The sequence below is a fragment of the Brassica napus genome, chromosome A9 (genome assembly GCF_020379485.1).
Source record: "Brassica napus cultivar Da-Ae chromosome A9, Da-Ae, whole genome shotgun sequence".
In the NCBI taxonomy this organism is placed as follows: domain Eukaryota; kingdom Viridiplantae; phylum Streptophyta; class Magnoliopsida; order Brassicales; family Brassicaceae; genus Brassica; species Brassica napus.
Window position 1 is genome coordinate 29,894,984 of NC_063442.1, and position 26,261 is coordinate 29,921,244.

The following is a 26,261-nucleotide window of genomic DNA, read 5'->3' on the forward strand; positions in this document are numbered from 1 at the left end:
TTAAGAGAAAGAGAAGTATTATTTCAAATTTCTAAAAAAGAAGAGAAAAGTAGCATTTGATACATCACAAATAACATATCACGAGAATCTAAAAAGAAATAAGAAAAAGAAATACTTCAAATGAAAAAATAGAGATGTAAAAATATACGCAGATATGAACATTTTTATGGTATTCGTATCGTCTTTTTCACTTTTCTCTATCATATTCCAACCTTATTGAAACGTATCACCGAAAAGAGAGAGAGGCATGCTCATAGTTTGACAACTTCAGGGATAAAGACAGGGTATCGGTCGATACAATCCGACCATGGTCCCTCCGTTGGTGTCTTGATCGTACGATTAGATTTCCACACGGCTGAGTTACACTTGAATCCACTCCCGAACGCGATCTGCCAAACCCTGTCGCCTCTCTTCATCTTCCCTTTAGCCTCGATGTAGCTAAGCTCATACCACAACGAAGACGAAGATGTGTTACCAAACCTATGTAACGTCATTCTCGAGGCTTCCACGTGCTCTGCCGATAGCTGTAGGTTCTTCTGCAGCTCGTCGATTACTGCTCTACCTCCAGCGTGGATGCAGAAATGTTCGAAAGCCATCTTGAAATCTGGTATGTACGGCTTCCACTTTGCATTAAAGATTTTACGTCCGATGAGAGACGTGAGGAAGAGCAGCTGTTCGGATGCCGGTAGGACCAAAGGACCTATTCATCCAGTACTTGTGTTAATTCAAGAAGAAGAAAAACATGATCATAGTGATATAAAGTCATTAACTCTTAGACAAATTATTATACAACAATTTAAAATTTACGATATAAACTAAGCCGCAACTGTGTTTTTGGTCCTGATGAGTGACCACTGTGTTTGTGTCAGAGTCTAGCAGGTGTATATATATATTTCATATGAACTCTTAAACATTTTAAAGCAGAATTTGTTCCATTTATATTTGCGTTTTGCACAAATATTTTTTCTTGAAAAACTGAAAATATTTATTCCTAAAGAGGTGAATTAAATGCACTAAGTGTTGGCCCAATCCAACTCTTATAGTTATGATACTCCATCGGTTTATAATGTATGATGTTATGGGTAATACAAAAAAAGTTAAATGTTTTTTTGTTCAAAAGCATTTTTAAAATAAAAAAAAATTATTTAACTATTTTATAAAAATGATTGTAAAATATAAAGTTAAAATTAAGATGTTAAAATATTTTACATTTTAAAATAATAGAAATCTTCTAAAAGTATCCTGAAACTATTATATCGTTAGGAATGAAAAGAAAATCATGTAAACAAAGCATATTGTAATAAGGATTTTGAGTTACCTATGGTGGTGATGTTAGACTTCAAGGCTTCTCCAGCGATGGCCATGAGATCTTTATTCAAGTTGATTCCGACGTGACTTTCATCGTCTTCCTGCTGGTAAACGCAATAGTACGACTTGTCTTCCGCACCCCGGTGGGTCCTGACAAGGTGACAGAGCTTATACTTAGCTCTCCACCTGTCTGATCTGCGGTTAGAGAGAAGAATAGCCGCTGCTCCCATGCGGAAAAGGCAGTTTGGGAGCAACATAGCTCTCTCTTTGCCCTGGTAGTAATTAGGAGTAATGATCTCAGTGCTAACTATCACAGCGTTGGAGTTAGGATGAACTTGTAACAAGTCACGTGCTACATCAACAGAGATAAGACTAGCGCTGCATCCCATCCCGGAGAGGTTAAGGCTCTTGATGTTACTCCTGAGCTTGTACTTGTTGATTATCATGGCCGAGAGAGAAGGCGTTGGTGAGAAAAGAGAGCAGTTAACAATGAGTATGTCGATGTCTTTAGGTTTAAGACCTGTTTTCTTGAAGAGATCGTCCATGGCAGTGAAGATAACCAACTCTGCTTCGCTTCTTGCGGCATCCATCGTTGGAGTTGGAGGGATGTAGTGAATAGCTGGAGGGAGACAAGTTTCTTCTCCGAGGCCAGACCGTTCGAGGATTCTCATTTGGAACTCGACGCTCTTTGGACTGTCTATGAGGTTGAGACGAGAGTGTTCCATGAACGTAGCGAACGGGACACGGCAAGTAACGGGGGGTTTGAAGCAAGAGTAGTCAACAAGGTAGATGGTGCGTGGCTTGGACATGAAGTAAACGGTTGAAACGAATATGATGAGGAAAGAGGAACATAGGATGTGAAGTAGATTGAAGTTGAGTGAGTTCAAGTGGTTGAGTATCTCTTCAGGACCCATTCGGAAAAGCTCAAGGGCGGTGTATGCTAGGATTGGAATTAGAAGAAGGGTGAGGAAGTTGTTGACTAGGTATTGGTAACCGAGTTTAACATATTTGTGCTTCGTGGAGGTCGAGAGATCAGGCATTTTAGGAGGCGACATGGTTAAGTGTTTTGCCTGTGAGATTTGGAGGTGACAAAGGGAAAGAAGGAAAGGTTTGGGATATAAAGGGGAAGCAGAGCGTTGAGAGGAGTTAATGCATAGGCTCAAGCTTCACATCACTCAACGCTCTCTCTCTCTCTCTCTCTCTCTCTCTCTGGCTACCCATTTCTATGTGTTTATATTTTTGATTTCACTCATTTACCAAATAATATTTCCTTTTTCTTCTTGATTTCCAGTTGTAACCAGAGAGAAACGTCATTTATGGTGCAAATGATTAACGAGTTAATACCTTTTAACCTACTTCAGCTCATCAGTTTGGAATCTTCTTCTCATTTTTCTAAAAGAACATGCAAAAAATAAAAGGCAAGATACGAGATGTGTCAGTTATGTTCCTTTTAACGGATGTCAATGACTTCCGTAATAACAGTTCAAAAGTTACACGGCGTGGTACACAAACTCGCAAAAGTCATTTTTCGTTTTATGTTTTTTTTTTGTGTGCAAATAAACAACATATTTTGTTCAACTTTTTAGGGACAACCATTAGAACTTCAATAAATAAATAAAAATATTTTTTCTCGGTTATTCTCCTAAAAATTGATAATGTAAAATGAATTGAAAGATACTATTTAGGTATATCTGAAAACAAAATCGAAACTGAATTTAGTGTAACAGAATCGAATCAACAAATTCTATTTTAGCAAATTAATCATTTAAAAGTGATAAATATTCCATATACAATTATACATATATGCCTCTATTTTATAATTAGCTAAATAGTTATATGTTGATTCCTTGTTATCTGAAATCATGCTAAATTCAAACAAAATATCAAGTAATAATTTTACCATACCGAAACGTAATGAGTTTTGGTTATAGTTCTAGTTTGGTGCATGTGGAATGGAGTAATGGACATAATATATACAAGCGATCATCACCTAAAACGCCAGACTGTAAGTTTAATTTGAGCTTTGCAATCAAGCTGGCGTTTGGGAAATAGGAAAATCTGTCAAGGAGATAGTTTGGTTTTATAGTTCCAGAACTACAAAGACGAACATAACCTATCACATAGTAACTATCAAGAAATGCTTAAATTTCATTCTAATTACAAAAAAGGATGACCATCCGTAGACCTGAAAAGAAAATTAAAACTTGTCATATTTGTTCAGATGAATTCTGTCGCATGGCTGGTTCATACTTGTAACTTGTAAGCCACTCGTTAATGTCTATTGTATTCAATAAACCTCGATTTTATGTTATACGAAGTTTTGTAGTAGAAAATGGAAGTAGGTATCGTTTTTTTTTCTGTGGGGAGTGTGAGTTAATGTTCTGATTGTATTCAGAACTTTTAATTATTGCAATATCCAAAACCGCCTCATATCATTGCTGGAAAATCGCAAGTGGAATACAACAACAGTGAATTTGTGTTACGTTTTTCTTTTTTTACACAAGGGTCGTTTTGTTGTTTTTGTTTTGGGGTTTAAATTGGTGTAACGTCGAAGTTGCATTAGTCTAGTAATACAACTCCAACATAATCAGAGACTACTATCGATTCTATACTTGGTGTGGAGTGACGATACATACATTACATAAACGTGTAAATAAAACAATGGTCCTCCTTTATACGGATAATGAGTACAATAATACAAAAGTAAATTTATGGGGTGTCGAACCAACCAGCGGCTAACTATAACTTCCCTTTAACAATAAATAAATTAGTACACACATCACATTATTAAAAAAAGAAGAAATCTATATCGACTTTGAGTTAATAAAGGAATTAGTTGCAACTCTCAACTATATGATAGCTTAGTATTTATTACAGTATATTAATCACTAGGGTCGACCCGCGCTACGCGCGGGAAGTCTTATATTTGTGCTATGAACATTTGTAATTTATTTTGCAGAATTTGTGGTTTTAAAATATGGTTGTTTATTGTTTGACCAATAAAAATACAGTTGTTTATGCATATGATATTAGTGTTTTGTTACTTAGTATTAATACGATGTCTTATAATACGATCCAGAGCTATGTGTGCCATGTGATGTAATTTTTTACTTCTTAAGATATCAAATACTGTCTTTGGTTCATATGATTAGCTGATTGAACTTAAAAAAAAATTTGGTATTATGTGGAACAATTCTGCTAAAAGTCATAAACAACCGGTGTTTTTCTTGTTTTCTTAAAAAAATATTGCATTCGTCAAGAAGCTGTTGGTACCTGACATGTTGTCATCACCCACGTCGAGATCATAGTCTGAGTCAGCGTTTATGGCACGACGACTGTGGTTTCTATTGCTCGGCTCGCCCTTACCAGATTTAGCTCTGCTTTTGGTTGTTTTCTTAACCATATCTTAGAGTATATTCATTCTTTCTTTTTCATCAAACAGCTATGTATTGCCTAACTTGAGCTTGTCTGGAAAACCAGACCGGAAACATAACAACTAATGTGATACATGTCCTTATGAAATGATCTTGCTATCTCAGCTAATGAATCAGATGATACATTTTCAAACCGAGGAATAAAAACAATCGAGAACTCCGTGAATCCACTCTTCTATGTTATTGTTTCTATGTTACAATGTCCTATGAGTTTTATAGATGTTGTTTAAAAATATAGGGAAGCAATAGGGTAAGTGAAAAACATGGACGGCTATGTCTGTAATGGATTGGTTTTAGTGAGATAGTTAATCGTTTTAGTTAGGTCTGGGCAAAAAAACTGGAACCGAATAACCGAACCAAAATATCCAAAACCAGAACCGTGCCGAAAATCTTTTATATCCGAACGGTTCCTATATTTCTATAACCGAAATAACTGAACCGAACCGGAACCAAACCGAGAACCGAACGGATACCCCAATAGATAAATAATATTAATTATTATATACATATAACATAACTAAATATATATTTTTAATTTAAAATCTATTAAAGGTATCCGAAAATATCTGAATATAACTAAATTATTATAAAACATCCAAACTACCCGAAAGTATCCAAAAGTATAAGGATAGTATTTTCTGAAATTCCTAAAATAATCTTAAATATCTAAATTTTTATCTAAATCATCATAATTATTTGATAGTTTACCCTAAATAACCATAAGAAGTAGTTAAGTGTCACAAACTTGAGAGATATGCAGTACCGGTCCTGAGTTTTGCTAGGCTCCATTCAAAAATAACATATATATATATATATATATTTTAGTACAAAATTTAATTTATTATAGTAATTATATATTTTGAAAATGAATAATGATTAAAAAACTTTTATTTGTTTTAGTATATGTATTTTATATTTTTTAATTGATTTATTAATATAAAATTTATTACTTTGATATGTTTAGATATTTTATTCTAACTAAATCTACAAAAGTATCAAATTTTTATACAATTTTTTTAGAAATAAAATGAAACCACAGAGTAGGCCCCATCCCAATGTATCATGGGTTTGGGGTCAAGCCCGGCACTGGAGATATGCAAGGGAAGTCATGTGTGATTGACGTTGTGTTGAATCTTAGTGTTATTAGGTTATTATTATTTTGGATGTTGTTGGGTGTTCGTGTTAATTAACTATTGATGCCAATACGTAGTAATCAAATATTTTTTTCCTCATACTATGGCAACCATTGTAATTAATAAACTATGCATATTATTGTGTTGAAATATTTTAAAAGGAAAAAATCTATGGAGGCTATTGGATTATGTACTGGGACTATCCACTGTAACCGTTACTGGGTTTCTATTGGATCCTTAATGGACGAAGCTCTAATACTATATTTAACACATAGGAGGTTCGAACATTCGTTTGGGGACAAAAAAAAGTAGCTCGTGTATACTTAGAGAACGAATAGTTTTTAGTCGAGACCACTATGAAAGAATAACAAACTATATAGTTGTAGTCGTACACGTATAGTATATACATCTGTTAATTGAGAAAGGTTAAATTTGCAAACACTTATATCTTATCATAACCGTAATCTACATGTATGTAGACATTCGCAGCAAGTCTAACTGTTATTATAATTCAGCTGAAAAACTTTTAATTTGAGTAAAGACAATATGTGAGTGTTTTAAAAAAACCTGTTTCAAAAAAAGAGTAAGATAATATGTGCTAAGCAGGTAAACATAAACGGTTAAATATAATAAGTCATGAAAATGATGATAAAGTCCAAAAAAGCATTTTTTATTATAGTTTTAGTTTTTTTTTAAAACATACCAGACTCCATTAGAGGACATAGTTTAAAAGAAAACTCACGTTAACACAAAATCATTATTGAAACAGCAAGTACTCCATCCGCATCACAACCCTCATCTTCACTTATTCCTTACGTGGCTTCTTGACCACCTTTGAAGACTTTGATGCCTAAGGTTTCTTGATGGCGACCACTTAGAGATGTTCCAGCAATGGTTTGATGCGTGGTGTTACTGCAGGTCACGCAAGGATGAGACCGTTCGTTGGAGCTTCTTTGTGCACCTTGAGCAAGAGACGTAACACCAGCCTTTCTCCAGTTTGATATCAGTCACCATTCCAGTGCAGACAAATTCAATGTCCTATATTTTGAACCTTTCAGAACCACATACAGAAAATAAACTTTAAACAGTAAAAACTGACTGTACAACCTGAGGCTCGGAAATGATGACGAACTCATTGAGCTCAGCTATAGTAAGAGGCTCAACCTTTGCATAGCTTCTCAGCAATGATGGAACAGGGGTGATCCCAATGGCTTTGGAAACCGGCATGTGCTGTTACAAAGCATTCCGTGAGAGTTTGTTATGGATGTAATAATTTATGAATCGTCAAACACTTACTCCTAAAATTGAATTTCCCCTGATCAGTTGCCTTGTCGGAAAATAAATGTGTTCCCGAGGTGGCATTCAAGAACAAACGTCCTGCAGAAAAATATCCTAACATGTAAGCACTAAAGTTTAAAATTAGTATAACTGATCCTATGCATTATGTGTATTTAATTCCAGAGAGAAATATACTTCCTACCATGTTTGGGTTTATGCTACTTGCAACAACAACCCTTGGATCTCCCAGGAATCCTTCAAGTTTCTTGTGAAAAGAGACATCTTGTGAGTCAATCAGACTCAAAGTGACAGAGATATTACTATGAAAAGGAAGATAGAACATAAAACGGTCAATGTATATTCAAAAGAAAAGTAAGATAATTTATGAAAGTATTGAATAGATTCATATGTAGAAGAGAGTTTACCTGTCGATCTTAAAAGTCCCATAACTCGCTAGACTAAATGTCACTCACTGTACTTTTCACAGCAGTGAGCTCACCAATAACGTTCCTAAAAGATTAAGAACATCTTAATTTATTATCTGTTTCAATAATAAGTCTGTCATAAACAGTCTTTAAGAAAAGTTGTACATGGAAGAGGTGTTGGTGCTGGCTAATCACGGAACCTGAAACGTTTTACAGGAATGGGTGAATATGGTTCGGTTAGCACATCTAGATTGGTTGAATCACTGAACAGTATTGTCATAAGTGAGTCTGAAAGCCTGAAGTTCTGGTTGCACCTAGAGATGTCAAATGGGCGGGCTATAAATGGGTGACCCGTGTCCAAATCGATATGGTCCAAAATGGACAGACCCAGATTAAACCATAATTAAAATTTGTCCAGATGGGTGAACCCAATTATATTCATGGACAATATTGGGCTTAACCACTTGGACAATGGGCGGCCCAATAAACTTAAATGTCTAGGGTTTGAAAAATTGGGAGAAAACACAAATCACCTTTTTTTTTCTTCCCGTCTCACTCTTGTGTTTTTTCTTCGTGTTTGATTCTTCCTCTTCGAATCATCGTCTTCGATTTTTTCTCTTCGAGTCCTCGTCTTCGATTCTTCCTCTTCGTGTTCGATTCTTCTTCCTCGTCTTCGTTCTTCTTCAATTTTTTTTCGATTCTTCACCAACTTCTGATTTCATCATCTCTTAAGATTTGATTTTTCGTGATTTGTGTTATGGGTTTTCACTATTAGCTACTGATTCGTATCATCTACTAATATTGTGTTATGGTTTATGTGTTAAATAGATCGGTGATTTGTGTTCATAACGAAGTTGGTGGCGAGTCTGGCGACTGTTTCTGTTTCCGCAAGTCAGACAAAATTACGAATTTTTTAAACTTATCTTGAATTTTTTATAACTTTGAAACATGAAGTTTAAAACTTAAAGTTTAAGTATGTGACATCTTTAAAATTGAAAACTTAATAATCTTTAAATTTTTAAAACTGAAATTATGTTGTTTACATTAAATGGGCGTATGGGCCGCCCATGGATAGCCCAACAAATCATGGTCTTATTTGGTTATGGTCGCATTTGGACATGGTTCTATTTGGGCTTCGACCAAAAATATCCAGCAAAAAAATGAAACCCATTCGGACACACCCAAACCCGCCCAACCCGCCCATTTGACATCTCTAGTTGCACCGAGTGATATCAAATCCGCAGCCTGGAGACGATCCCTGAAATTGGCTAGCCGGTGAACGTTCACGGTGGCTGGCATGAGGGTTGACTGTAACGAATGTGAAAAGAGATCTTTATAAAAAAAACGTTATGAAAAAACAACAATAGGTTCAATGAAGATTAAATCTATATAAAAGTTTAATTCGTGTGAAGGTGGTTGCCGGAAAAATAAAAATAAAACTATGAGCATGAGATAAAAAAACGTTCAAACCTTCACATCGAAGAGGAGCATATCAACCCCCATTAACTCATCACCGCGTTGTGCTTTTTCGGCCTCCCAGAATTGGAGCATCCACACCTGGATCGGAGCAACCACACCTGGACGATGGAAGAGGAATAACCAGCCATCAAATCACCAAGAAGAACATGTGATTTAGCTATAATTGAAGATTTTCTTTGTTTTCTGGAGAATCACAAAATGTAAGGATGATGTTCAAGGGTAGAAGGCTTACCTTTTTTATAAGTAAAAAAACGGCCTTGGAGTTGAATGAGTATGATTGAATGAGACGTCGTGCTTAATTGCGTCGGTGGAGTTAAGACATCTCTTAAAGCCGATGAAAGAAGAGAGTCGTAACGTCTGGGGGTTCAGGACCAAATACGAAACGACGATGCGTTTTAATCGATTAGATCGCCATTGTTGCTCAAGCTCGTTCATTGTGAAGATAACGGCTAACCCTAATTTTCACCACCGTCTGTCGCCTGAAGGATCCCCAAATGGACACCATTGTAGCTTTAGCTAGTAACAGAGGAATAACACAGATGAACCCTGGTTTTGCCGTTCGTGAAGAAGGTAAAAGACAATCAGGTGGGTTGTTTAGTTATAAGCCCAAACAAAAAGACGAAACCCAACTATAAACTATAGAAGCCCAAATAATCCATTCAGAATAAATGAAGCTCTGCGTTTTGGGGAAGCCGGACACGTGTCACACTCACAAAAACCGAATTTGTGATCTGGAATCCTAGGTGGCTTCACCAGGAGAGATCAAACCATACTTTATATATAAAGATTTACATACGTTTATCTCCAGACTCCACAATCGCTTTCGGTTGGGATGTTGATGATTGTTATTTCAACTTTCAGCTTTTGGCAGTCTGTCCCTTGTAGAGTAGTAACTTTAGTATAAACCCTAAAACTCTACTTAACACATACTTAAGCCTATTTAAAAAAAACTCTAAACATACTTTCTTTAAAAAAAAAAAATACTTGCAGAAGTTATAAGAACTTTTTAGAACCTTGTTTCATGGTCAGTTTAGCTTTATTTAGGTTACGAATATTATCTAGTACTTGTATATATAATCTATTGTGTATATATTATTCTATGCAAAGATCAAAGTTTTTTTTTTTGATATCCAAAGATCAAAGTTTAGACTACTAGTTTTCTGCAAATAAATAAGAACCTATGAAGCAATGGTTTTTATTTCATTTATGTGAATGGTAAATTGTTAAATTACTATTAGTAAACTGATAAAAGACTACAAAATTATGAACATGGAACTTAGCGTGTGATTTCATTTCACTTAAATATATTTGCTTTTGTCAGCAAGATCTTGAGGTTATCCTACAATTAAGAAGCTGGTGTTTCTGGTGATCACCCAAAGCATGGGCCGGCGACAACTTCTCTATGGTATGTTGCGATGTATGGGCTTATCAAGGCACTAACCTTATATGCTTATATATTGACTCTTAAGTTCACTTGTAATAACCCGTATAATCTCTACATTCAGATTCAAACCCTCTGAAATAATTGGGCCAACTTGTAAGTTTTTATTAAATATTTAATCTCCTAAATATCAAACAGAAAGATAGTTAGTTGGCAGAATAATTAGATATCTAATCTCCAACTTGTATGTAATATTAAATATGTTGACGTTCGAAGAATTAAATACGGTTGACGACTGACTTGTTGTCGGAAATGTGATTCAAAAAGTCTTAATTTTATTCTGTAAATAGTGTATAGAAAATTTAATTTTAGCTAACAAAAATTTAATATATATATATATATATATATATATGTGTGACTTTCTATAAATGAATAACCCGATAAATATATAAATACTACTGTGTAATACATAATCGAAATATATAATTTTCTAATCTAATCCACAAAATTTTACCTTTTCATAATTTCAATTAAATCATTTAATTACAACCATATATAAGTATACCAGGTGTTGTACATTAGAACTCCAGACCATATATATCAATAGAACTTTATGTTGTGATAGAAATTATTAAACAATACTCCCAACATATACATAGTTTGATAAAAACAAATCCACAACTAGTCCAGTTCATACTTTATTAAATTTGACTTGAACGATTAGTATTCAAAAAGTCAATCAGAAACTAAACTTAGCCCGAATTGTGAATCCCTTATAATCTAGTTTCTCATTATACACCAACAATCAGAAGAACAGAATTGAATAAAAATTAAAATGGCAGAATATTTGGTAACTGGAGGGACAAGCTTTATAGCTTCTCATGTTGTAAAGGCACTTCTCGACTTTGGCTATTTCGTAAGAACAACTGTTAGAGACTCCTCATGTACTTTTAGATTCCTCATTTTTGTTTGGTAAGAACGTTAATATCATTAAAATGAATTGTGAGGAAGATACAAAGGTGAAGTCCTAAAGAAACGCTGTGACTGTTTTAGTTTCTAACTGTTTGTAAAGATGAAGAGAAGGTTAGGTTTTTGTGGGAGTTGAAAGGAGCAAAAGAAAGGTTGAAGATTTTCGAAGCAGATCTAACGGTGGATGGAAGCTTTGACGATGCAGTCAAAGGTGTTGATGGAGTCTTTCACATCGCCTCTAGGATTTCTGTTTGTCTGGACGACAATGATCTGGTCAGACACATAAAAATAGTCTCATTTTTACTAATACATCAGTCAGAGTAATTGAAATATTATCACCAAGGAATTGGCCTATTATCAAAAAAGTCTCTACTAAATCACATTAGGGGCTGTGGGTTCGATTCCCGTTAGAATGAGTCAAATATTTTAAAACGTTAATTTATTATGGTTTGGCTTCGCCCAATAGAGATGTACGGGTTTCGGGGTCCTGAATTTTTTAGAGAACACTCGTTTTAGAGCATCTCTAACCATTACACCAAATTTAATGTATTCAACATCAAATTTAATGTTTTAATGTCATATTTCTTTTGTCATCTCTAACATGACACAAAAATTAATATTATTATACTAGGATCGGCCCGCCCTACGGGCGGGTTGTGATGTCTTGGTTTTTATCGATGATATAATTTTTCTTTAATGTTCATTTGGTTGTTATTGTGATTATGTTAAGCAATCAGTGTTATTTACATCAAATTCCAATTATATAACTAAAAATGACATGTGAGCATACTTAGTATTGGCGTTGATTCAGTTACAAAATTTTATAGTGTTATAATACTCATAAAATTTTTCTAAATTTAAACTTCGAGCATTATAAGTTAAATCAAACAAAATCGATCAAAAGAGAGCACAATAGAGAAACTTTGTTAAACCACAGATAGTAAGAATATCTTTAGATCTTATGGTATGAAAAGTTGAAATTTAGTTTCTTATTTTTCCTATGTAGCCAAAGAAGGAGCATAGACCTTTTATATTATGTTTTTGATCAAATGAGAGTTTCAACAATTAGAGTATGAGAAATCAAATACAATTATAAATGGGTTAGATTTTAATAGATATATATTACATTAGAATTGACTACTAAAATATAATTAATATGCCAATTGAGAATTTTTTATTTATTTATTCAATGTGTTGCTCAACAAATTTAAAATGATTAGAACTCACTATTTGTTATATTTTCAGTATTGGAATTAACAGAAGGTAAATTTAATTTAATTAGACTTTGTTTATGCTTTAAATACTTTTATCTTATTATTATTTTTTCATATAAACAATTGTTTAAATTTTTATTAACTTCTTCGCTTTCTTTTTGACTCCTGCAATTTTTTTTTTCAATTTCTTCAGATCTTTTCTTAACTTCTTTAGATCCTTCTTTTAAAAAAAAAAATTAGATTTTTCTTTATGCTTTGACGTTTACTTAATTTCTTTTAATATATTGTTTCTTTTCTTTCATTGATCATACATCCTTTGCTTTTAAATCTAACTAGAGATTTTTCCGGGCTACGCCCGGGTTATTTTCTCATATATTCAAGGGTGAATTAGTGAAATAACCAAAACAAAAAAACAAAATTAAATTTGTAGAGAGAGATAGGAAGAGAAGAGAGGAGAGAGAATGAGATTTTGGTTACTTGGCAAATTTTTGTTTTTGGTATGGTTATAGAGTGCGATTTCTGTATATTCAAATTAAATTTAGATTATTTATAATTTGTGTTTTTATTATAATTTTTCACTGATACTAATTACACTATATAAACTATTAGAAAAATTTATAGTTTTTTGTATTGTTTTGGTAATAACAATTTTGAAATTATTGAAATTCTATTTTTTCCAATATCAGAAAATACACAAGCTGGTAATTAATCTGATTATATCTGATTATTTCGGAAATGATAATAAGTGTTTAAGAAAAGAAGTGTTTGTCATATGGGATTGTTTTTTTATTTTATTCCGAGAGACTTCAATGGATTTTTTATTTAAAATACAAAGACAAAAATTAAGAATTCGTAAATATTAATTAGAATCTATATACTGTATTCGATTTGAAAATGAGTAAAATTTACTTGGACTTGTGAATATATATTATTTGCAAATCAATTTAATTGCATAAATGATTAACACCCTTTTACTTTTGATAAAATAAGATAAGATTCAAAACTGAGCAGCGAACCAACATATGCGTGTATTTTGAGATTTTCTATTTTGAAATTTTCTATGGATCCATTTTTAACTCTTGAGATAGTTTAAAAAACATATTATTTTCAAAGCTTGGAAGCGAACCAAAAGCAAAGTGAGTGTAGGAAATAAAAGTCATCTAAACAATATAATAAATAGCTCAAAGCCACAAAGTCTGTTGGCTAGCGAGCCTCTTCCTGGCTTCTTCTATTTTGGTAAGCTTACACCCTAAACCCTTAATAAAGGACATTCAACACTTTGACCCTTTGCCTAGCGTGAACACATTCCTCAACCTTGTTGCAAACTCATGTCCTATTGAGTCTTGTATGTGGTGGTAGTCTCAAAGCTTCCCTTAAGCTTTGCACGGTTTCTAATCACACCAACACTCCCTCTGTTTCTACCTCCAGTCACCATCACAACATTACCGAAATCTAACTTGATGAACGCAACAATCTTGTTCTCCTCCAGGACGAGCTTAATAGTTTGTCTGGAAAGAGATGCCCTTTTGTTTGAACTGGATAGTTCGAACCTTGCAAAGCTTATACTGTAAAGAGGAAAAGAAACAAATCTTATTTGTACACATACATGTCAAACATTACTCTAAATTATATCAAGAGCAAGAGAGATCAAAACCTTAGCTTCTTCGTCCCTGATGGAGTGAAGACGGAAACGTCCCTCGCTATCATAGAGAAGACAGAAATTCTCAGAGAAGAAATACAAATGCACCACCAATTTTGTCAAGCATCCAATGTTTTGGAGCATTGAGCCTTTTCATATGCTTCTTTTAACCTATTGCCTGTGTAATAACCAAACATAACACATATGCTAGAGCTATACAAATGATATAGCCAGTGATACATGTTCCATTGAGATCTAAGTAAGCCATATCTAAAGACTAATATCCACTAAATGATCCCAACACCAGAGCCTTCTAAAAGTCTTCCCATGAAAAGAAAATTACTAAAGCAGTATCTTATAAAGCCAGTATGATGTAAGGTCAATCTAATATTTTCAGACTGAAGTCAAATAAAGAAACTGAAAAATAACTCACTTTTGCATATGATATGAAAGCCGACCAGCATTCATGAGGGACTGTCAAAGAAAACACACAATCAAAGGGTTAAGTAAAGCAATGAATATGTTATTAGCGGGATCGAGATTCGAAACAGGGTAGCTTAATACTCAGGAAACGATACAATACCCCTTTTTGTTCAATATATTATGCGATCTGACCTGTGGAAATTGCACCAACCATAGCAGCCACGTTGGATAGAGAACCAAACACAAAGTACTAATACATGGACATGATATCGAAGTCAGGCAAAGAATCAACCAGACAGCTCTAGACAGAAAAATTGGTTAAGTACCTCAGGTCCTCAGCAACAATTAAACTGAGATCCTTAGTGATTGCAGCTTGTGTTGGAGAAGAATAACTACACTGGACCCAAAAGATACAAATCAGTCACAACTTTTAACAAATTAAAAAAAATTGAAAAAGTTTGGAACTTTTCTTCTTATAGTGAAACTGATGGAATATGAAAGAATAGGGATAGAGCTGTATCTGATAACTTGAGGTGAACCCATAATACTTGATTGTCTTGAACCGGTCCGGTACACCCTCATGTGTGTATGAAAGGTCATCGCAGATCATTCATGGCCTCCTCTGTACCACTCATCTTTTGATTCTTGACTCTACATGAGACGCGTCACCACTATAAGGAAGAAACGATGATGAATCTTGTGAAACAATGAGATATGTAGATGGCTGCACCACTATATATGGTATGGAAAATTAGGGATTTGCAAAGAAGATGGGAAGAGAAGTAATTAAATTCGAGTAGTGGGAAAGTTGAATGGAGTGACTTAATGGTGAAACTTAATATATTTTCTCAATAGTGGAGAAAGCGTTACATATAGTTTATGTTTCTGCAGTGGAAAAGAGAACAATATAGAAGACGAAGAGCTGTTTTCAAAAAAAAAAATATGAAGAAGAGAGTTCGAAGGAGGAGTTTGTGGTGGGCTCCGTAGGAAGTTTAGTTAATTATAAGAAATTCTGATTTTGTGGGCTCGTTTTGAAAATTCAGGTCCATTATTGTGTGCCTAACAAAAACGTGAAACACTTAAAATCAAAGTGATTACATGTGGAGCCCACTCCAAATAAAAGAAGAACGTGAAGCCCATAAATAATTGAAGCCAGTCTGACGTGTCCAAATGAAATGTTCTGATTGGAGAAATATTTTAAGTGACGTGGACACCCTAAAAACTCAGGATATTTGGCTTTTAGTATTGTGATAGTTGCATTAACTTCTGGGATCTTTGACTTCTTTTCTTCCCAACACTCATTTTCTTGTCTTCCCCTTTTTTCTATCCTTGACTTATTTTTTCCTTTTCATTTGCATGTTTCAGATCTGACTTCTTGGAGAAGATTGTGGAGAACCATTACACATCACCACCGACGCTGTTTACATTTACCATATTTGCAACTGAGTACTGTCATTTGTTCCGGCCACCACCATTGTCATTTCTTCCACCATCGCCATTATTGTCATATCTTCTTCTACCGACATAAGTATTTTATATTTAGATTTATTATAATTTCTTTTTATTTCCGTCTGTAATATTTTAATGATTTAAAATCGTTTTATATTTTCTAATTTATTATTTTGTTAAGATTAGAATTTGGCCCAATTTAACAAAGTAGCCCAATATGTATAAGTCTCAAATATATACATTTGGAGTTAATTCTTAGTGGACTGGACTTTATAAACTAAAATAATGACAACGGAAGAAACGAAAACCCAGACGGAACACAAACAAAAATAAATGAAACGCATCGTTTTTGGAAATGGGACAGATGTTGCTTCTAGGATGCACGACTTAGTGACGTGGAGGCACATGAGAGAGACAAACAATACTTTATATATATAGATACTCTCTCCGTTTTACAAAGATAGACTTTATAGCGTTTTCACACATATTAAGAAAACATATTAATCACTATAATAAATGTATCATTTTCTGCAATTTTTAATTTTCAATATCTTTTAACTAATAGTAATTCAATAAAATCAATTAATTTTCTTGAAGTTTACCTTTTAACATAGAAAACACAAAATATCTATCTTTGTGAAAGAAATTATTTTTTTAAAACATCTATCTTTTTAAAACGGAAGGAGTGTTATTTAATATTTTTCAAGTATTAATAATTTTATTATTTTTATTATAATTGATAAATAATTATTTATCTCACTTAGATATCTTTGATAAAATTTTATAATTTTACGTTTATATAATTTATTTATATTTATATTTCGGTTTAACAATATTATACTTTTTTGTATTTATTGTATATAAATATTAAAAATTACAAACTATTAATTATGAAAAGCACATAACAAAATGATACAATTATTTTATGTTTTGAGTGTTTATTTTAAATTTAATATGCATTTTAATCTTATCCAGCCTATGTTATTAATTTTATATTTTATAAAATACTAATTAAAAATTTATAGTATTAAAAGTAAAATATAAAGTTCTATGATATTTTATTTTTAATAATATAAAATATTGCCATTTAATGATTTCTTACTTGAAAATAAAATAAAAATATTTAATTATGTTAAATAATTAAAAATATAAATAATACAGTATATTTATGTTAAATTACAAATTTTAACTAATTAATTATAATAATTGAGCTATATTATTAAATGAAACACAATAACATATGTATATTAAATATTTGGTGTGATGAATAATTTGGTGTAACACTATTTATTTTACATCAAATTTGGTGAGATAGTGTAATTTTTAGTGTTCCATTGGAAATGAACTTAATTACACCAAATTTGGTGTTTTGATGTCTCATTGGAGTTGGCCTTAGGGTTAGGTTTCATGGGTTCATATTCAGTCTTTGCCAAAATACGTTACTTGGTCCGCAAGACATCGTTTTGCTCCCTCCCTAAGTTATATCCAACATGAAATGATGAAATCACTGATGTTCTTAACGTTTTTTACTCTCAGGAAAAGTTGGCCGATCGCGATATATACGGAACAAGGAACTTGATGAACTCTTGTGAGAAATCAAGAAACACTGTGAAAAGGATTGTTCTCACATCTTCTTCGACCTCAGTCCGGTACAGTTATGATGCCACAAAAGCCTCTCCACTTAAAGGATCGCATTGGAGCGATCTTGAGTACTTTAGAAGCTTCAGTGTAAGGAACCCTTCCTGACTCTTGTATCAACTTTTGCCAGACTCAAGTCCGGTACTATTTTGATTAATGGAAGTTTGAAAATGTACGTGTGTAGATCTGGTACGGTTATGCAAAGACTCTAGTGGAGAAAGAAGCTTGGTTGATCGCAGCCGAGAAGAATCTAAACCTAGTGGTCGTAATCCCTTCATTTTGTATCGGTCCAATACTTAGTCCAAAACCCACAAGCTCCCCTTCAATTTTTCTCTCTATAATCAAAGGTTAGAGACAATCTTTCACTTTGAGGATATACATTTCAGTTTCATAAGTGCTGCTCAACTTCAGTTTCTTGTTTGAAAAGGTGTTCATGGAGAATACCCAAATTTCAGAGGAGGGTTTGTGCACATAGACGATGTCGCTGCTGCACAAATATTAGCAATGAAAGAGCCTAAAGCATCAGGAAGAATCATATGTTCGAGTTCAGTGGCTCACTGGTCAGAGATCATTGAGATGCTGAAACCCAAATACCCGTTATACCCATTTGAGACCAAGTCCATGCATTATGCATATATCCTCTACTTTACTCCCACTCTATATTTGACACTTGCAAGACATGTTTTAATGTTTTGCACAAATAAAACTGTTTCAGGTGCGGTAGTGAAGAAGGGAGAGATATGCCTCATAGCTTGGACACAAGAAAGATACATGAACTTGGCTTTCGGTCCTTCAAATCATTACCTGAGATGTTCGATGACTGTATCAAGTGTTTCAAAGACAAGGGTCTACTCTGAAACCAAACCGCTATCGTTATCAGGAAATCAAAGTGATCCAGCTTATGTTGATCCTTTAAAGTTTATTCAAACATTAAATAATCTACTTGTCTTATGATTCTGCACTGTCATTCCCATTTTCTTGGAGTTTAGGATTCGTCACTAGGTCTTGTAGATTATCTTTGGACAAAGTAGCATAGATGATAGATAGGTCGACTGATAATGTCACATGTGTCTGTCCGTACAAAGAACGGTGAAAGAGGATGTGTGAGAACTATTCCACAAAAGTAGTCGAGAATGCCGAGAGTCTCTCATTTGGTTATGTTTGTTCACAGTCACAATCACCGTTAGCCTCCTTCAGAAGCAGGGCTGGCTAACTAGAGGGGACAAATGATGCGACCTCTGCGGGTTCAACCCCGTGTCTTCCGTATATGCCCTCGTATATTAATAGTTAAAGGGTCCATCTTATTTATATAAATGCACATTTTTTACATAATGTTTTAAAAAAAAATTGAAAAGGACCCAAAAATATTTTAATGTATATAGTTTTGTACTTATGTTTACATCACAAAATATTACTGTTAAATTTTTTAAAACAAAAATATATATTTAAAACATTGAAAATATAAATTTAAAAGTAAGAGAATTTTTTTTTACCCTAGGACCCCTAACAATATTAAGTCGGCCTTATTCAGAAGCATAAATGCATTGTGATGCAACTGATTATTGTGTATATCTACCTAAGTATTGAAAAATCAACCCTTGGCCTGACTAGTTATATTCCTACGTTGTAGAAACTTGAAATCTCAGTGGTTAGATTTTATTTTCTGATCAGAATTAAGAGAGAGTTAAAAACCAACGCTTGTGGTCTAGTGGTGATTAACTTGAGAGCAAAGCCCAATACGGTGAAATCATTTGGGTTCGAGTTTCGGTTAGTGGAGAATTAAAATTTCTCCTATATAATTCAGAAAAAAAGAAGAAGAGAGAGTTAAGATCCTAATAGACATAAAAGGCCAAACCAACAAAGAATAACACACATAAGGCAACATAGAAAAAATGGAGATTGAAGAAGGTAAAAGCCAACATTCCTCGTGCGAAAATGAATTTTAGGGACGCTTTAGAAGCACATGAACATCTAAAGAAGATTACATATTAAAAATGTACTTCTAAGCTTTTCAAACATAAATGTTTCTTATAAAAATATTGAAAACTTTTTGAATAGTATATGTTTAAATATTTTTAGTTAAATGAATGAATTTTGTCCTTATATGTTATTTTGAAACAAAAATGTATTTTGATGTTATTTGAGACTATTTTTTCATATCTATGGTGTGTATATATTAATATGTTTATATGCAGACTACTAGTTTTCTTTAAATTAATGAGAAATCTTGTTAATCAATGATTTTTATTTCATTTATGTGAATGATAAATTGGTAAATTACCACTATTAAAGTGTCAAATAACTTGAAACCAACAGTCATTAGCTCATCTAAAAATTACCGTCTTGGCCACTATATCAGAGGTATTTGATTCGAGTGACCGCTTGAGATAAAACAAATATTACATGATGTGGTTTTGGACTTGAAGGATTATCCCGAACTTCGTGGTATTTACAAAAAAAGACTAAAAACTTGGACATGAAACTTTGGTTGCATTTCATTTATAAATTTACTAGGAGTTTTGCCCGCACATACGGGCATAAGCTTCTTATTAATTTATGTCTTACTAATCTAAAACTAACATAATAAATTATTATCTATGTTTTCAAATATTTAAATTAAACATCAAAGTATTTATATATGTCGAATATTTTTCATCAAAATATATACTTATTATTGTGTTAAATTTTTTAAAACACTCATATTGTAGAAATAGTTTAGAAAATATCTTATATAAATTGTTTTGTTTGACGAATATTTAATTATAAATGGTTTGGTATCTTAATTTTTTTAACTTTCATAATCAAAAATATTGTTTCCAGATAACAACACAATGTTTATAAAAATTATCTTATTTTTTAATATGTTTTTGATAATTTTATTATATTATTTTATAATCAATTGTTTAATATAACATATAAATTTAATATTATTAAAATTAATTTTGTTTTGAATTATATATAAAACTCATTAAGGATATTATTTAAATTAATAAATTAGTGAATAAGTTAGAACTAATAAGAAATCAATAACCTAGCCAAAAGTCTAAAACCTAATAAAAATATGACAAATAAAAAAATTAACTAAATATTTAATATAACATATAAATTTAATATTATTAAAATAAAATTCGTTTTTAATTATATATAAGATTCAATAAGAGTATTTTTTAAATTAATAAATTAGTGACTCAACTAAAAATTAATAATAAATCAATAATTTAGCTTAAACCTAATAAAACATGATAAATAAGCAAAATTGCCTAAAATTATGGAGAACATGATAAATCAGAAAATTCTTGATAATATTTAAAGTTCAATTGTTAATATTTATTTATTAATTAAATATATTTTTAAATTTTTTTTTTAAAATAGTAGTATATATATATCAGTAGAATATGTTAATGTTTATTAATTATCTTAAATATTATGATAAATATATAGATATATATCAACAAAATTTTGAAATAATAATATTAATTAAAGTAATGACTTATTCTAAAATTATGGAAAAGATGACAAGTAAATATATTAACTAAAATCATGGAAAAGATGACAAGTAAGCAAATTCACTTATCAAATAATAGTATAGATTTTTGTCAGCAAAGTCGTAATCACTAAATCATGGGCCGGCGACTCAATAATCATGGGATGTATGGGCTTATCAGTGCACTAACCTTTTTTTTTTGTCACAGATCAGTGCACTAACCTCAGAGCGTCCGCAACGGAGGTACATGCAGGGTCCTTAGCGTTTAATCATAGGTTAGGAAGATTATAATAATAGTTGTTTGGTTAATAGGAGTAAGGATTGATACGTTATTAAGGATTTTTAGGACTTGATCCTTAGGATACGTGGCGTGTTTTGAATGGATGGAAGAGATTTCGGTTTGGTTACGCGTAAAACACTGGTCATTCTCGACCGAAGCAGAAAAACAAAAAAAAGTCCCGACGAAGAAAGGCGATTGCTCTCTCGACAAAGCGAAGGCGAATCCCGCGACGCCAGACGGCTATTCCCGCGGCGGACGACGGCGATTTGTCTCCGTCGACTGAACAAGGTAGATTCTTCGATATAAATTAGTTTGCATGTTCAATCGATATCGTTTCAACTTAGGGTTCGAACACAATTTGGGGGTTTGTTGCGTTTGTAATTAGGGTTTTAATTCGAATTTTGGGCTTTTTGCGTTTGTAAAAAATTGGTTTGAAGACGATACTGCTAGCATCGATTTCGGGTTCTTCTGGTTTGAAATTAGGATTTCAAAAGGAGTTGGGGCTTTTTGAGTTTGTATTAATAATTGGTTCGAAAAATATCATTTGCTTCATCGATTTCGGGTTCTCCCGGACTGTTTAGTTCTTTATTTTTGCATTTGGAGTTGATGCATGTCACTTTCATCTGTGTTTATGGATTCGAATGTGGGGTTTTCGTCTGCTTGGAAACTCATTGTTGATATTGTTTACATTCGTTTCTTGTTTGCAGATGGCGAATCCACATGAACCTCATTTCTTTAAGCCGCTGCTTCCTGGTTTCCAGAGTGGCGTCGTAAGAACCTCACTCTCTCTATTTGTTTACATGCGTTTCTTGATTAGATGTATTTCTTGTTTGATTAACTTTGCCTTTTCTTGTAGACAATACCACTTGCCTTCTTCTCAAAGCACATAGAAGGGAAGACGAACCATAAAACATGGAAACTAATATCAGACGCTTCAGATCAAACTTGGGAAGTGATACAAGAAGGCAGGACACTCACCAGAGGTTAGAAAGATTTCACCACAGCACATGACCTTCAAATCGGTGACCTTGTCATCTTCAAACACGAAGGAGACATGGTGTTTCATGTGACTCCTTTTGGTCCTAGCTGTTGTGAGATTCAGTATACACATCCTCACATCATCAAGGAAGAAGCCGACTCCGGTGATGCTGATGACAATGAGATTAGTAAGTTTCAATCAAAGTTCATCGTTTTGGTCCTACCTGTTGTGAGATGTTTTGACGTGGAAATTGTTTCTTTTATTTCAGGAGGAACAGGGGCAATGTCTTCTTTCTCATACAACTTCTGTTTTTTGGCTGAGGTCACTGCTTCAAATCTAAAAGCAGACAAACTTGTGAGTCATTTTTCATACGTATAAACCAGATTTAGTTAGTCAATTTTGATACCTAAAAACCATATTTTGTGTTTGCAGTATCTTCCTAAGCGAGCTACGAGTTCTACTGCTTTGAACAAACAATGCCAAGAGATGATACTAGTGAACAAAGAGGGAAACTCATGGACTGCGAGTTTGCGATTTAGCGAATCAGGCGGCATGTATTACATCACAAGGGGCTGGGGAAAGTTCTGTCGTGATAACAGATGCGACATAGGAGACTTATTTGTCTTCAATCTGGTTGGAGATGGGAAAACTACTCCCTTGTTGTGTGTATGCCCGGAAAGTAAAGAGTGTTCTGAACTACTGAGCAAACACTTGAGCAGAAAGCGTGGTGAGTCTTCTCCATTGCCTTGCTTGAGACGTCTTTAACTTGCTTATTCTTTCTTTGCTTCTAGTTGAGCTTGCTTGTTTGGTTTTGTTCTGTAGGCGACATTGCTTCAAGCTCACGGGTGAATTAGAAGAATGGTCAAGTAGTCTTGCGTCTCTTTAGCTTGCGTCTCTTTAGCTATGTATCTCGGACTTGTTAAGAGCTTCTATCCTCTTGTTTTCCTTGCTACAATGTACTTGTATGATCAGTTCTTGTGTTTCTCGAGTATCAACTTACTTTTATAAGTTTAAATCTTTTTCCTCTACTCTTATAAGTTTAAATCTGTTTAGCTAACTACAATCTTGCTTCTCTTCATTCTCTTCTCTTTTATCTCTTGTTTAGTTAATCTCAATCTGTTTAGGATCTTCCCTCTCACAATTCACGAATGTGTGATCACACTTCTCACACACAATCGTTAACCACATGCGCTCTTTATATATCAGAGCTAACTACAATCATTAAGTCGATAACTACTATCATAAACCTTGAGCTAAACCGTCTAACTGAACCGGATGCCTCCTCTTCAATCTGACCGCTCAATTGACATAACCAGTCTTGGTTTAAGTTTAACCAACTGATTTAACATCACCAAAGCACTACAAACTACAATTTCAGTTTTAAAAACAAATTTCAATTTCAGTTTTAAAAAAAAATTAATAATATTTTTTTTTCTTTAAGGACCCATCTTCGGGAACACCATTGGACGACCATTTTTGATTCGAATCCTTAACTATTCAAACAAAAACCAAAAAAAAAAAATATTACTAAAATATTCTTAAGGATTTAATGGTGAGGATCACCATTGCATATGCTCTCATGTGCTTATTGAGTCTTAAGTTCACTTGAGTTCTCGAATTTAACCCGTCTACATTCAGATCAAACTTCTGAAATAATTGGTGCCAATTTGTAAGTTTGTGTTAGATATCTAATATCCTAAATAAAGCTATTTGGTTGGCTGAGCAAAGATATCTTATCTCCAATTCATAAGTTAAAAAAAAATGATGTACGAATATGGTTGACGACTTGACTTGTTGTCGGAAATGCGTAGGATCCAAAAAAAGTCAACCAGAAACAGAACTTGACTCTGATTGTGAATCCAGTAATCAGAACAGAGGAACAGTATTGAATAAATATTAAAATGGGAGAGTACTTGGTAACTGGAGGGACAAGCTTTATAGCCTCTCACGTTGTAAAGGCACTTCTTGACTTGGGCCATTCCGTAAGAACAACTGTTAGAGACTCCTCAGGTACTTTCAGATCTCTCATTTATGTTTCAGATCTCTCATTGCACAAATCTTAGCAATGGAAGAGCCTAAAGCATCAGGAAGAATCATATGTTCGAGTTCAGTTGCTCACTGGTCAGAGATCATCGAGATGCTCAGACCCAAATACCCGTTATACCCATTTGAGACCCAGTACATGCATGCATATTTCCATTCTTTACTCCACACTCTATATTTGACACACTTGTAAGACATGTTTTAATTTTGTGCACAAATAAAACTGTTTCAGGTGCGGTAGTGAAGAAGGGAGAGATATGCCTCATAGCTTGGACACAAGAAAGATACATGAACTTGGCTTTGGGTCCTTCAAGTCATTAGCTGAGATGTTCGATGACTGCATCAAGTGTTTCCAAGACAAGGGTCTACTCTGAAACCAAACCGCTATCGTTATCAGGAAATCAAAGTGATCCAGCTTATGTTGATCTTTTAAAGTTTATTCAGACACTAAATAATCTACTTGTCTTATGATTCTGCAGTCTGCACTGTCATTCCCATTTTCTTGGAGTTTAGGATTCGTCACTAGGTCTTGTAGATTATCTTTGGACAAAGTAGCATAGATGATAGATAGGTCGACTGATAATGTCACATGTGTCTGTCCGTACAAAGAACGGTGAAAGAGGATGTGTGAGAACTATTCCACAAAAGTAGTAGAGAATGCCGAGTCTCTCATTTGGTTATGTTTGCTCACAGTCACAATCACCGTTAGCCTCCTTCAGAAGCAGGGCTGGCTAACTAGAGGGGACCAATGATGCGACCTTTGCGGGTCCAAACCCGTGTCTCCCTTATATTCCCGTATATTAATAGTTAAAAAGCCCATTTTTTTTAATATAAATGCACATTTTTTACATAATGTTTTAAAAAAAATTGATAAATAAAATTGAAAAAAACCCAAAAATATTTTAATGTATATAGTTTTGTACTTTTGTTTACATCACAGAATATTACTGTTAAAAATTTTAAAACAAAAATATATATTTAAAACATTGATAATATAAATTTAAAAGTAAGAAATTTTTTTTTGGCCCTAGGATCCCTAACAATATTAAATCGGCCTTATTCAGAAGCATAAATGCATTGCCATTCAGCTGATTATTGTGTATATCTACCTAAGTATTGAAAAATCAACCCTTGGCCTGACTTCTTATATTCCTACGTTGTAGAATCTTGAAATCTCAGTGGTTAGATTTCATTTTCTGATCAGAACTAAGAGAGAGTTAAAAACCAACGTTTGTAGCCTAGCGGTGATTAACTTGAGGGTGAATCCCAATACGGTGAAACCACTTGGATTCGAGTATCGGTTAGTGGAGAATTAAAATTTCTCCTGTATAATTCAGAAAAAAAAAAAAGAAGAGAGAGTTAAGATCCTAATAGACATAAAAGGCCAAACCAACAAAAAATAACACACATAAGGCAACATAGAAAACATGGAGATTGAAGAAGGTAAAAGCCAACATTCCTCGTGCGAAAACGAATTTTAGGGACGCTTTAGAAGCACATGAACATCTAAAAAACATTACATATTAAAAATGTATTTCTAAGCTTTTCAAACATAAATGTTTCTTATAGACGTCAAAAGAAAAACATAAATGTTTCTTATAAAAATATTGAAAACTTTTTGAATAGTATAATTTTTTCCAATTTTTTTTATTTTGATTATTTATGTTTAAATATTTTTATTTAAATGAATGAATTTTGTCCTTTT

General features: G+C 33.3%; 3 protein-coding genes, 1 long non-coding RNA gene and 1 pseudogene across 4 annotated transcripts; 3 read left to right on the forward strand and 2 right to left on the reverse strand.

Moving 5' to 3' along the window:
* Positions 1-2,568, reverse strand: LOC106347166 (3-ketoacyl-CoA synthase 5-like). Its single transcript, XM_048740160.1, has 2 exons — positions 1,319-2,568; positions 1-700 (listed from the first exon to the last, which is right to left on the reverse strand). Exons 1-2 carry the CDS (start codon positions 2,361-2,363, stop codon positions 252-254), a joined length of 1,494 nt encoding a protein of 497 aa, XP_048596117.1. The 5' UTR covers positions 2,364-2,568; the 3' UTR covers positions 1-251.
* Positions 2,569-13,706: 11,138 nt separating this feature from the next.
* Positions 13,707-14,682, reverse strand: LOC125577952 (annotated as a pseudogene).
* A 2,535-nt stretch (positions 14,683-17,217) lies between these two features.
* On the forward strand, positions 17,218-18,724 carry LOC106347161 (tetraketide alpha-pyrone reductase 2-like). Its single transcript, XM_048740163.1, has 4 exons — positions 17,218-17,860; positions 17,955-18,117; positions 18,198-18,387; positions 18,486-18,724. Exons 1-4 carry the CDS (start codon positions 17,711-17,713, stop codon positions 18,625-18,627), a joined length of 645 nt encoding a protein of 214 aa, XP_048596120.1. The 5' UTR covers positions 17,218-17,710; the 3' UTR covers positions 18,628-18,724.
* Positions 18,725-22,241: 3,517 nt separating this feature from the next.
* LOC125575422 (B3 domain-containing protein REM17-like) lies at positions 22,242-23,367 on the forward strand. Its single transcript, XM_048740495.1, has 6 exons — positions 22,242-22,304; positions 22,391-22,517; positions 22,584-22,700; positions 22,782-22,867; positions 22,946-23,240; positions 23,336-23,367. The coding sequence occupies exons 1-6, from the start codon at positions 22,242-22,244 to the stop codon at positions 23,365-23,367; spliced, it is 720 nt and encodes a 239-aa protein (XP_048596452.1).
* Positions 23,368-24,133: 766 nt separating this feature from the next.
* Positions 24,134-25,034, forward strand: LOC125575319. The gene is made up of 2 exons (XR_001270656.3): positions 24,134-24,523; positions 24,789-25,034. It is a non-coding gene; the product is annotated as an uncharacterized LOC125575319 (long non-coding RNA).
* Positions 25,035-26,261: the final 1,227 nt, after the last annotated feature.